The sequence below is a fragment of the Hippoglossus stenolepis genome, chromosome 8, assembly GCF_022539355.2.
Source record: "Hippoglossus stenolepis isolate QCI-W04-F060 chromosome 8, HSTE1.2, whole genome shotgun sequence".
Classification (NCBI taxonomy): Eukaryota; Metazoa; Chordata; class Actinopteri; order Pleuronectiformes; family Pleuronectidae; genus Hippoglossus; species Hippoglossus stenolepis.
The window spans coordinates 18,933,868-18,947,099 of NC_061490.1; the positions used below are offsets into that span (position 1 = coordinate 18,933,868).

Sequence of the window (13,232 nt, forward strand, 5' to 3'; positions counted from 1 at the left end):
TGGGTTGAGTTCATTTCCTTTGAAGGAAACGCTGTGGTAGAGATTTGTTGTCTGAAAGGCAGAAGGCAGAACTCATGATTCAGATGTTTTTGAAATATTAAGCACGACTATTACAAAGGAAAGAGCAAGCCATCACTATACATCTAGTGATGTTGGTGTGAAGAGACCACAAACAGTCTGGATTCATAAAATGTCACGTGTACAAGATGCAACAGTTTTTACATTAGAACCAAATCAATTTAACCCTTGAGGGATTGATTTGTAAGTTCCTGTTAAGCTCCGGGAAGTAGTGGTGACTTCTCTTTAGTTGTTACTAATTAAAGAAAATGCTGATTTAATAGTTGCAGAAACCATGAAGATAGTCTTTAAATTGACTGCAATCATTTGTATTTTGGTTCTTTTACATGTCAGAGGACGGTAATTATTGCACTTTTCCAGTTTTATTGGCTGTAATACATCACTGCTATGTGCAGACATGCAGAACCTGTCACAATGTACTGCCAAGTCACATCTTTTTCCTGTTATGACCGACTTCCTTACACAAGAGATGAGAAGCCTGTGTGAGGTTGGCCGAAACGGTTATTGCACAACCACTGCCCCAATTACGCAGTCCAAGTGTAGTTGTTTTTCAGTTGCAACTTATTTCCCCGTGCAGCAATATGTGAAGTGCAGGCCTGAATTTGAAAGAAAATAAAGACAGAAGGAAAAAATACCCAAAAATAATACTGGTAACAAAAACTACAAAAATAAATAAAAGTTAAGCTTGGGTGAAACACACAAAAAACTCAGCTCTGCATTAGACAATGTCCCTTTAACTCACTCGCAGCACAGAGGAAACACTTTTTAACAATAAATAAAATGATATAATGTCGACGCCATTATCTGTCATTATCTTGTCTTTATTTTAAAATCCATAACATGTATTCCAGGAAATTATGAGACATAGTCAGTGATGTTCACTGATGGTGTCCAACATGAAAAAGACCAATGTACACCTTCAAAAATATAGTGGCCAGTTGCATATGAGAAAAAGCACAAGCAGGTATCCACCATGACAGCAACTGTGCAAACCGTATTTTGTAACTTTCTTAAGCAAGGAAAACAGCCACAGAAACATTGACATGAAGCAATTTCTGCACAAATGACTGGAAGCAGATGGACGCAGAACGCAGAAGCTCTTTATTGAAATACAGCAGCAGCTACAGGTGATCAGATCTAGTTCACACATTAAAGGAGGATGTATTGGAGTTACCTCTATAACAAATTTTTCATCGAGCTGCCTCTCAGGACAAAGTGTTATTACCTTCTCCATAAAGGTTATGTTTTCTTGTTTGTTCTTTAGAGGGATTTTGCAAAAACTACGCCACTGATTTCCAAGAAATCTAGTGAAGCGAAGTGAAGGGTCATTGTAGTTTAGGTTATACTCTCATCAGCCTCAGCTGTAGTTTGTCTCGTGCCAGTTATTAAATGTTTTGATTGATTAATTGATCGATGCTAAAATGGTGAAAATCGTGACCTCACAGAGCGGTGAGAATGGCTGTCGTTGAGCTGGCACTAAGACTACAGGTCCATTCATCCATATTAGAATATGTGGAATGATACCAAGACTATAATAAATGTAACTTACATACAGCAACTTTAAAAGTGATTTCTTATTTTTTGCTCTCATTTCGGCTTCCGACCCAAAACCGTCACTTCTGCGTATGTCACGTCTGCATTCGATGGCATCCTGTGTTCGTCATTGCTCGAGGTCGTCTCACCTCTGGGTGGTTTGACCTTGACTCCAGAGTAGACCACGTCCTACGAGTAAGATGGAGAGAAAATGTCATCATGCTCATTTTTATCATCATTATGTCGCTTCTTTAAAATAAAAATCCTTATCACAGCCCGAGAGTAAACAAACTTTATCCCACATCGACTTATTAAGTTCAGAGATGCAGCTTCGACCAACTCGGAGCTCACCTCAGCTCTTTCAATACCAGATGACTTGGACACATCCATCGCTGTCCCACCTGTGTCTGAGAGACAGAGCAGCTTTATGCAAGGCGACTGGAAACAACAACAGAAAGATATGAAATAATATAATAGAGGAAATGTTTGTGTTCTCACCAATGACGACACTGTGGCTGACTGAAGAGTCACACCTGAGTAAAGGAATCAAACGTGCTGTGATTAGCTGATTTGTGCTGGGAGTTGTTTCAAATCTGAGATATCGGGGCTCCACCTATTGATTATTTATATTATTAATGAATCAGCAGATTATTTTAATTAAGTCACCAATAGTTTATCTATGAATTATCTAAAAAATATACAAAATATGCCAAATGTGCGTCAGTTCCCATGCAGGAGCTCAGGTTAATGTTTCCAAATGTCTTATTACCTCCGAGTTAATGTTTTCATCTGAATTTGTTTGTTTGTTAGCAGGATTACGCAAAAACTACACAACTGATTTCCATGAAATTTGTAGAGGGTCGGAGCAAGACCCAAAGAAGGAGACAATTACATTTTGGCCAAGATCCGGATTAGGAGGTGGATCCAGGAATCATTGTGAGACAAGGTGTTTATCAAATCTATCAGTGGATACTGAAAGAAAGGTGATGATCAAAGTCAACCATCTGCAGTGAGTATTGTATATGGGAGGTGTTTTTTTTCCTGGAACCTCAACTGAACAATCCTACACAAAATACACACACATAGAATACACACACACACACACACACACACACACACACACACACACACACACACACACACACACACACACACACACACACACACACACACACACACACACACACACACACACCTTCTGATGAAGATGAAGTACGTTATGGCTGCCATGATCCCCACCAGCAGTATGACAGCAATCACTATAGCAGACACAACAACTGATGATAACGGCGGCTCTTCTGGAAGAAGAAACAACACATGACCATGATTTACTCTGTGTGTGACTATCAAGTCAAATTATTTTTAAAGATCGTGGTGTTTAACAATAAAGAAACCCAGTTATTCTGAGATCAGTAACAATTTTACTCGGGACAATAAAGAATGAAATTGATCATGATGATTGATATAGTTGAGGTTTACGACATCTGTAATGGTTCCACTCATTTACCAAGACAATCAGACCCATGTTATTCTCCACTGAGCAAGGATCAAAAGTATGATTACACAAAAGCCAATTAATAGTAAAAATTATCTGATGACAATTATTTGTTTGTAGGTTTAGGGGTCTTCACGTTACTTTACACACTCACCTAGAACAATGAGTTTGGTTGTTCCCTCAAATGAACCACTGGGGAAGACTTTAAGGGTGCACATGTACAACCCTGCATTCTTCAGTTCAACATCTTTAATTATCAACGACTGTTCTGTGAGGTTCACCTTCTCTTTCAGAGGACTATCAGGGATGTTCACCCCAGACTTGGGTTCAAAAACAATGATAGTCTTTTTCTCTGATCCCAGCAGATCCCACTGAACCTGAACAAAACTGTCATTTGCTGATGCTTTGATGAAGTGGCATGGCAGGGTGACATCCTGCCCGAGATGTCCAGTCACCTCGGGTTGGACGCTGATTGTTTGTGCCTTCAGAGCTGCCAAAAGAAAAAGGGAAGGTGATGTGGCGGCAGATGGAAGTAAAGCAAATACAATGAAGAAGTAAATAGAAAATTAATATTTCAAAAATCATGCAGCTTTACCTACTTTATACTATCAAATATTCAATTTTTTTAAATATCCAGATAGTAATAATTATAAGAAGTATTATTAATTAGGGTTATTGCTTATATTCATAATTCTACATTGTAAATGTTTTTTTATCTTTAAGATTTGTATTCTTGCTCTTATGCTGTTTGATCTTAAATTAGCTTTCAACTGTTTTCCTTGTAGTTACAAGTTGCTTAAACTTGTAATATATAGACATAATATTTACAGTAATTGAGGAACTAGGTGTAAATAGATACATGGCTGTACACTGTTCTGTTGAAGCATAGATGAGTCACTAAAACCTTATTAAAGACTTTAAATCAATATTCATCAGCTAACATTGTTCCTTACACCTCACGAGGAAATACAATCTGTCTCGTAAAAAATAACCAAAGTTTAAAAACATTTCCTCTTACCTGGGAGTAGTGTCGCAGATCATCTCCAGCAGTATGAGAGTTGATGTGCTGCGTTTTCATTGTTCACAACTACAGGTGGTGGACAAAATAACAGAAACACCTTAAGATACAGCTGTATGTCCAAACACATGAATAAACGCAATTCATTAGGTTTCTATGGTGAATTACTGTTAGACAGTGAGTTAAAATAGTGAATAGAATCATGTTTCAGCTGTAGAAACTAATTTTCCGCTCTCATGTCAACATTCAGACCTACAGAGTTAAGAGTTTCTCACCTCGTAAGCACAGAGACAACCTGCAGCGTGGCAACAGGAGAAAGGTCTCCAACATCAGGAGGTTGTCCAGCAAACAGAAGAAAAAAACATGTGTCTGTCTAGACAGGAACAACAAAAGTCTTCCGCAATTATTACTCAGCTTTACTTCAGATTTCGATCATGCAGCCTGCACCTCAACCAGTAAAACACTGACCCCATGTGGTCAAATGGTGCTACTGTCGTCCACACAAACACCAAAGACGATTGAAGATGTGAGACTCTGCTGATTCTGATAGTTCACATTCTCAGATGATTTCCGCAAAGATACAGTGATGGGAGGTTTTGCATTATAATGTTAAAGTGATGCATCCAAAATTGTAAATAAAACACATCAAGAATGAAGATAGTCTTTAAATTGACTGCAATCATTTGTATCTTGGTTCTTTTACATGTCAGAGGACGGTAATTATGGCACTTTTCCAGTTTTATTGGCTGTAATACATCGCTGCTATGTGCAGACATGCAGAACCTGTCACAATGTACTGCCAAGTCACATCTTTTTTTCTGTTATGACCGACTTCCTTATACAAGAGATGAGAAGCCTGTGTGAGGTTGGCCGAAGCGTTAATCGCACAACCACTGCCCCAATTACGCAGTCCAAGTGTAGTTGTTTTTCAATTGCAACTTATTTCCCGTGCAGCAATATGTGAAGTGCAGGCCTAAATTTGAAAGAAAATAAAGACAGAAGGAAAAAATACCCAAACTACAAAAATAAATAAAAGTTAAGCTTGGGTGAAACACACAAAAAACTCAGCTCTGCATTAGACAATGTCCCTTTAACTCACTCGCAGCAGAGAGGAAACAGGTGACAAACAATTCATAGTCTTTGTGAAACACTTTTTAACAATAAATAAAATGATATAATGTCGACGCCATTATCTGTCATTATCTTGTCTTTATTTTAAAATCCATAACATGTATTGCAGGAAATGATGAGACATAGTCAGTGATGTTCACTGATGTGTCCAACATGAAAAAGACCAATGTACACCTTCAAAAATATAGTGGCCAGTTGATATGAGAAAAAGCACAAGCAGGTATCCACCATGACAGCAACTGTGCAAACCGTATTTTGTAACTTTCTTAAGCAAGGAAAACAGCCACAGAAACATTGACATGAAGCAATTTCTGCACAAATGACTGGAAGCAGATGGACGCAGAACGCAGAAGCTCTTTATTGAAATACAGCAGCAGCTACAAGTGATCAGATCTAATTCACACATTCAAGGAGGATGTATTGGAGTTACCTCTATAACAGATTTTTCATCGAGCTGCCTCTCAGGACAAAGTGTTATTACCTTCTCCATAAAGGTTATGTTTTCTTGTTTGTTATTTAGATGGATTTTGCAAAAACTACATCACTGATTTCCAAGAAATCTAGTGAAGCGAAGTGAAGGGTCATTGTAGTTTAGGTTATACTCTCATCAGCCTCAGCTGTAGTTTGTCTCATGCCAGTTATTAAATGTTTTGATTGATGATTGATTGATTAATTGATTGAGCTGGCACTAAGACTACATGTCCATTCATCCATATTAGAATATGTGGAATGATACCAAGACTATAATAAATGTAACTTACATACAGCAGCTTTAAAAGGGATTTCTTATTTTTTGCTCTCATTTCGGCTTCTGACCCAAACCGTCACTTCTGCGTATGTCACGTCTGCATTCGATGGCATCCTGTGTTCGTCATTGCTCGAGGTCGTCTCACCTCTTAGTCGTTTGAACTCGACTTTAGAGTAGACCACGTCCTACGAGTAAGATGGAGAGAAAATGTCATCATGCTCATTTTTATCATCATTATGTCGCTTTTCTAAAATAAAAATCCTTATCACAGCCCGAGAGTAAACAAACTTTATCCCACATCGACTTATTCAGTTCAGAGATGCAGCTTCGACCAACTCGGAGCTCACCTCAGCTCTTTCAATACCAGATGACTTGGACACATCCATCGCTGTCCAACCTGTGTCTGAGAGACAGAGCAGCTTTATGCAAGGCGACTGGAAACAACAACAGAAAGATATGAAATAATATAATAGAGGAAATGTTTGTGTTCTCACCAATGACGACACTGTGGCTGACTGAAGAGTCACACCTGAGTAAAGGAATCAAACGTGCTGTGATTAGCTGATTTGTGCTGAGAGTTGTTTCAAATCTGAGAAGGCTGCACCTATTGATTATTTATTAATGAATCAGCAGATTATTTTGATTAAATCACCAATAGTTTATCTATGAATTATCTAAAGAAATATACCAAATGTGGGTCAGTTCCCTTTTAGGAGCTCAGGTTAATGTTTCCAAATGTCTTATTACCTCCGAGTTAATGTTTTCATCTGAATTTGTTAGTTTGTTAGCAGGATTACGCAAAACTACACAACTGATTTCCATGAAGTTTTGTGGAGGGGTGGAGCAAGACCCAAAGAAGGAGACAATTAACTGAAAGAAAGGTGATGATCAAAGTCAACCATCTGCAGCGAGTATTGTTTATGGGAGCTGTTTTTTTTCCTAGAGCCTCAACTGAACAATCCTACACAATATACACACACAATATACACACACACACACGATACACACACACACACACACACACACACACACACACACACACACACACACACACACACACACACACACACCTTCTGATGAAGATGAAGTACGTTATGGCTGCCATGATCCCCACCAGCAGTATGACAGCAATCACTATAGCAGACACAACAACTGATGATAACGGCATCTGTTCTGGAAGAAGAAACAACACATGACCATGATTTACTCTGTGTGTGACTATCAAGTCAAATTATTTTTAAAGATTGTGGTGTTTAACAATAAAGAAACCCGGTTATTCTGAGATCAGTAACAATTTTACTCGGGACAATAAAGGATGAAATTGATCATGATGATTGATATAGTTGAGGTTTACGACATCTGTAATGGTTCCACTCATTTACCAAGACAATCAGACCCATGTTATTCTCCACTGAGCTATAATCAAAAGTATGATTACACAAAAGCCAATTAATAGTAAAAATGATCTTTATTATTATTTGTTTGTAGGTTTAGGGGTCTTCACGTTACTTTACACACTCACCTCGAACAATGAGTTTGGTCGTTCCCTCAAATGAACCACTGGGGAAGGTTGTAAGGGTGCACATGTACAACCCTACATTCTTCACTTCAACATCTTTAATTATCAACGACTGTTCTGTGAGGTTCACCTTCTCTTTCAGAGGACTATCAAAGATTTTCACCCCAAACTGGGAATAAGAAACAATGATTGTATATCTCTCTGGTTCCAGCAGATCCCACCGAACCTGAATAACAGTGTCATTTGCTGATGCTTTGATGAAGCGGCATGGCAGGGTGACATCCTGCCCGAGATGTCCAGTCACCTCGGGTTGGACGCTGATTGTTTGTGCCTTCAGAGCTGCCAAAAGAAAAAGGGAAGGTGATGTGGCGGCAGATGGAAGTAAAGCAAATACAATGAAGAAGTAAATAGAAAATGAATTTTTCAAAAATCATGCAGCTTTACCTACTTTATACTATCAAATATTCAATTTTTTTTAAATATCCAAATAGTAATAATTAAGTATTATTAATTAGGGTTATTGCTTATATTCATAATTCTACATTGTAAATGTTTTTTTATCTTTAAGATTTGTATTCTTGCTCTTATGCTGTTTGATCTTAAATTAGCTTTCAACTGTTTTCCTTTTAGTTACAAGTTGCTTAAACTTGTAATATATAGACATAATATTTACAGTAATTGAGGAACTAGGTGCAAATAGAAACATGGCTGTACACTGTTCTGTTGAAGCATAGATGAGTCACTAAAACCTTATTAAAGACTTTAAATCAATATTCATCAGCTAACATTGTTCCTTACACCTCACGAGGAAATACAATCTGTCTCGTAAAAAATAACCAAAGTTTAAAAACATTTCCTCTTACCTGGGAGTAGTGTGACGTAGATCATCTCCAGCAGTATGAGAGTTGATGTGCTGCCGGTTTTCATTGTTCACAACTACAGGTGGTGGACAAAATAACAGAAACACCTTAAGATACAGCTGTATGTCCAAACACATGAATAAACGCAATTCATTAGGTTGCTATGGTGAATTACTGTTAGACAGTGAGTTAAAATAGTGAATAGAATCATGTTTCAGCTGTAGAAACTAATTTTCCGCTCTCATGTCAACATTCAGACCTACAGAGTTCAGAGTTTCTCACCTCGTAAGCACAGAGACAACCTGCAGCGTGGGAACAGGAGAAAGGTCTCCAACATCAGGAGGTTGTCCAGCAAACAGAAGAAAAAAAACATGCGTCTGTCTAGACAGGAACAACAAAAGTCTTCCGCAATTATTACTCAGCTTTACTTCAGATTTCGATCATGCAGCCTGCACCCCAACCAGTAAAACACTGACCCCATGTGGTCAAATGGTGCTACTGTCGTCCACACAAACACCAGAGACGATTGAAGATGCGAGACTCTGCTGATTCTGATAGTTCACATTCTCAGATGATTTCCACAAAGATACAGTGATGGGAGGTTTTGCATTATAATGTTAAAGTGATGCATCCGAAATTGTAAATAAAACACAACAAGAATGAAGATAGTCTTTAAATTGACTGCAATCATTTGTATCTTGGTTCTTTTACATGTCAGAGGACGGTAATTATTGCACTTTTCCAGTTTTATTGGCTGTAATACATCACTGCTATGTGCAGACATGCAGAACCTGTCACAATGTACTGCCAAGTCACATCTTTTTTTCTGTTATGACCGACTTCCTTACACAAGAGATGAGAAGCCTGTCTGAGGTTGGCCGAAGCGGTTATCGCACAACCACTGCCCCAATTACGCAGTCCAAGTGTAGTTGTTTTTCAGTTGCAACTTATTTCCCTGTGCAGCAATATGTGAAGTGCAGGCCTGAATTTTAAAGAAAATAAAGACAGAAGGAAAAAATACCCAAAAATAATACTGGTAACAAAAACTACAAAAATAAATAAATGTTAAGCTTGGGTGAAACACACAAAAAACTCAGCTCTGCATTAGACAATGTCCCTTTAACTCACGTGCAGCAGAGAGGAAACAGGTGACAAACAATTCATCGTCTTTGTGAAACACTTTTTAACAATAAATAAAATAATATAATGTCGACGCCATTATCTGTCATTATCTTGTCTTTATTTTAAAATCCATAACATGTATTGCAGGAAATGATGAGACATAGTCAGTGATGTTCACTGATGTGTCCAACATGAAAAAGACCAATGTACACCTTCAAAAATATAGTGGCCAGTTGCATATGAGAAAAAGCACAAGCAGGTATCCACCATGACAGCAACTGTGCAAACCGTATTTTGTAACTTTCTTAAGCAAGGAAAACAGCCACAGAAACATTGACATGAAGCAATTTCTGCACAAATGACTGAAAGTTGATGGACGCAGAACGCAGAAGCTCTTTATTGAAATATAGCAGCAGCTACAGGTGATCAGATCTAATTCACACATTAAAGGAGGATGTATTGGAGTTACCTCTATAACAGATTTTTCATCGAGCTGCCTCTCAGGACAAAGTGTTGTTACCTTCTCCAAAAAGGTTATGTTTTCTAATGCAAAGGGATTTAGCAAAAACTACGCCACTGATTTACAAGAAATCTAGTGAAGCGAAGTGAAGGGTCATTGTAGTTTAGGTTATACTCTCATCAGCCTCAGCTGTAGTTTGTCTCGTGCCAGTTATTAAATTGATAATTCATTGATTGATTAATTGATCGATGCTAAAATGGTGAAAATCGTGACCTCACAGAGCGGTGAGAATGGCTGTCGTTGAGCTGGCACTAAGACTACAGGTCCATTCATCCATATTAGAAAATGTGGAATGATACCAAGACTATAATAAATGTAACTTACATACAGCAGCTTTAAAAGTGATTTCTTATTTTTTGCTCTCATTTTGGCTTCCGACCCAAAACCGTCACTTCTGCGTATGTCACGTCTGCATTCGATGGCATCCTGTGTTCGTCATTGCTCGAGGTCGTCTCACCTCTGGGTGATTTGACCTTGACTCCAGAGTAGACCACGTCCTACGAGTAAGATGGAGAGAAAATGTCATCATGCTCATTTTTATCATCATTATGTCGCTTCTCTAAAATAAAAATCATCTTTTTTTTCCTTATCACAGCCCGAGAGTAAACAAATTTTATCCCACATCGACTTATTAAGTTCAGAGATGCAGCTTCGACCAACTCGGAGCTCACCTCAGCTCTTTCAATACCAGATGACTTGGACACATCCATCGCTGTCCCACCTGTGTCTGAGAGACAGAGCAGCTTTATGCAAGGAGACTGGAAACAACAACAGAAAGATATGAAATAATATAATAGAGGAAATGTTTGTGTTCTCACCAATGACGACACTGTGGCTGACTGAAGAGTCACACCTGAGTAAAGGAATCAAACGTGCTGTGATTAGCTGATTTGTGCTGGGAGTTGTTTCAAATCTGAGATATCGGGGCTCCACCTATTGATTATTTATATTATTAATGAATCAGCAGATTATTTTGATTAAACCACCAATAGTTTATCTATGAATTATCTAAAGAAATATACCAAATGTGCGTCAGTTCCCTTTTAGGAGCTCAGGTTAATGTTTCCAAATGTCTTATTACCTCCGAGTTAATGTTTTCATCTGAATTTATTTGTTTGTTAGCAGGATTACGCAAAAACTACACAACTGATTTCCATGAAATTTTGTGGAGGGGTGGAGCAAGACCCAAAGAAGGAGACAATTAACTGAAAGAAAGGCGATGATCAAAATCAACCATCTGCAGTGAGTATTGTTTATGGGAGCTGTTTTTTTTCCTAGAGCCTCAACTGAACAATCCTACACAAAATACACCCACCCACCCACACACACACACACACACACACACACACACACACACACACACACACACACACACACACACACACACACACACACACACACACACACACACACAGCTTCTGATGAAGGTGAAGTACGTTATGGCTGCCATGATCCCCACCAGCAGTATGACAGCAATCACTATAGCAGACACAACAACTGATGATAACGGCATCTGTTCTGGAAGAAGAAACAACACATGACCATGATTTACTCTGTGTGACTATCAAGTCAAATTATTTTTAAAGATCGTGGTTTTTAACAATAAAGAAACCCGATTATTCTGAGATCAGTAACAATTTTACTCGGTACAATAAAGGATGAAATTGATCATGATGATTGATATAGTTGAGGTTTACGACATCTGTAATGGTTGCACTCATTTACCAAGACAATCAGACCCATGTTATTCTCCACTGAGCAATAATCAAAAGTATGATTACACAAAAGCCAATTAATAGTAAAAATGATCTTTATTATTATTTGTTTGTAGGTTTAGGGGTCTTCACATTACTTTACACACTCACCTAGAACAATGAGTTTGGTCGTTCCCTCAAATGAACCACTGGGGAAGGTTGTAAGGGTGCACATGTACAACCCTGCATTCTTCAGTTCAACATCTTTAATTATCAACGACTGTTCTGTGAGGTCCACCTTCTCTTTCAGAGGACTATCAAAGATTTTCACCCCAAACTGGGAATAAGAAACAATGATTGTATATCTCTCTGGTTCCAGCAGATCCCACTGAACCTGAATAACAGTGTCATTTGCTGATGCTTTGATGAAGTGGCATGGCAGGGTGACATCCTGCCCGAGATGTCCAGTCACCTCGGGTTGGACGCTGATTGTTTGTGCCTTCAGAGCTGCCAAAAGAAAAAGGGAAGGTGATGTGGCGGCAGATGGAAGTAAAGCAAATACAATGAAGAAGTAAATAGAAAATGAATTTTTCAAAAATCATGCAGCTTTACCTACTTTATACTATCAAATATTCAATTTAAAAAAAATATCCAAATAGTAATAATTAAGTATTATTAATTAGGGTTATTGCTTATATTCATAATTCTACATTCTAAATGTGTTTTTATCTTTAAGATTTGTATTCTTGCTCTAATGCTGTTTGATCTTAAATTTTCTTTCAACTGTTTTCCTTTAGTTACAAGTTGCTTAAACTTGTAATATATAGACATAATATTTACAGTAATTGAGGAACTAGGTGTAAATAGAAACATGGCTGTACACTGTTCTGTTGAAGCATAGATGAGTCACTAAAACCTTATTAAAGACTTTAAATCAATATTCATCAGCTAACATTGTTCCTTACACCTCACGAGGAAATACAATCTGTCTCGTAAAAAATAACCAAAGTTTAAAAACATTTCCTCTTACCTGGGAGTAATGTGACGTAGATCATCTCCAGCAGTATGAGAGTTGATGTGCTGCCGGTTTTCATTGTTCACAACTACAGGTGGTGGACAAAATAACAGAAACACCTTAAGATACAGCTGTATGTCCAAACACATGAATAAACGCAATTCATTAGGTTGCTATGGTGAATTACTGTTAGACAGTGAGTTAAAATAGTGAATAGAATCATGTTTCAGCTGTAGAAACTAATTTTCCGCTCTCATGTCAACATTCAGACCTACAGAGTTAAGAGTTTCTCACCTCGTAAACACAGAGACAACCTGCAGCGTGGGAACAGGAGAAAGGTCTCCAGCATCAGGAGGTTGTCCAGCAAACAGAAGAAAAAAAAACATGCGTCTGTCTAGACAGGAACAACAAAAGTCTTCCGCAATTATTACTCAGCTTTACTTCAGATTTCGATCATGCAGCCTGCACCCCAACCAGTAAAACACTGACCCCATGTGGT

At 38.1% G+C, this 13,232-nt stretch overlaps 3 protein-coding genes and 1 long non-coding RNA gene across 8 annotated transcripts; all 4 read right to left on the bottom strand.

Annotated features, from left to right (window-relative positions):
• Positions 1 to 883: 883 nt before the first annotated feature.
• On the bottom strand, positions 884 to 4,597 carry LOC118114396 (nectin-1). The gene is made up of 7 exons (XM_047340854.1): positions 4,593 to 4,597; positions 4,400 to 4,419; positions 3,261 to 3,596; positions 2,807 to 2,909; positions 2,110 to 2,144; positions 1,963 to 2,018; positions 884 to 1,800 (listed from the first exon to the last, which is right to left on the bottom strand). The coding sequence occupies exons 1-7, from the start codon at positions 4,595 to 4,597 to the stop codon at positions 1,666 to 1,668; spliced, it is 690 nt and encodes a 229-aa protein (XP_047196810.1). The 3' UTR covers positions 884 to 1,665.
• Positions 4,598 to 5,461: 864 nt separating this feature from the next.
• LOC118114394 lies at positions 5,462 to 8,804 on the bottom strand. 5 transcript variants are annotated; one of them, XM_035164856.2, is made up of 7 exons: positions 8,665 to 8,804; positions 8,386 to 8,458; positions 7,653 to 7,861; positions 7,074 to 7,171; positions 6,498 to 6,607; positions 6,351 to 6,406; positions 5,462 to 6,188 (listed from the first exon to the last, which is right to left on the bottom strand). In XM_035164856.2, the coding sequence occupies exons 2-7, from the start codon at positions 8,447 to 8,449 to the stop codon at positions 6,042 to 6,044; spliced, it is 684 nt and encodes a 227-aa protein (XP_035020747.1). In that variant the 5' UTR covers positions 8,450 to 8,458; positions 8,665 to 8,804; the 3' UTR covers positions 5,462 to 6,041. The 5 variants fall into 5 exon arrangements, with proteins under 5 accessions (XP_035020747.1, XP_035020746.1, XP_035020745.1 ...); XM_035164855.2 differs by having other exon boundaries at positions 6,351 to 6,400; positions 6,498 to 6,532; positions 7,074 to 7,176; positions 7,526 to 7,861; XM_035164854.2 differs by having other exon boundaries at positions 6,498 to 6,532; positions 7,074 to 7,176; positions 7,526 to 7,861.
• Positions 8,805 to 9,600: 796 nt separating this feature from the next.
• Positions 9,601 to 10,879, bottom strand: LOC118114397. The gene is made up of 3 exons (XR_004697441.1): positions 10,843 to 10,879; positions 10,696 to 10,751; positions 9,601 to 10,521 (listed from the first exon to the last, which is right to left on the bottom strand). It is a non-coding gene; the product is annotated as an uncharacterized LOC118114397 (long non-coding RNA).
• A 374-nt stretch (positions 10,880 to 11,253) lies between these two features.
• On the bottom strand, positions 11,254 to 13,160 carry LOC118113707 (nectin-4-like). Its single transcript, XM_035163646.2, has 5 exons — positions 13,028 to 13,160; positions 12,749 to 12,821; positions 11,890 to 12,225; positions 11,438 to 11,542; positions 11,254 to 11,261 (listed from the first exon to the last, which is right to left on the bottom strand). Exons 2-5 carry the CDS (start codon positions 12,810 to 12,812, stop codon positions 11,254 to 11,256), a joined length of 513 nt encoding a protein of 170 aa, XP_035019537.2. The 5' UTR covers positions 12,813 to 12,821; positions 13,028 to 13,160.
• Between the last annotated feature and the right edge of the window lie 72 nt (positions 13,161 to 13,232).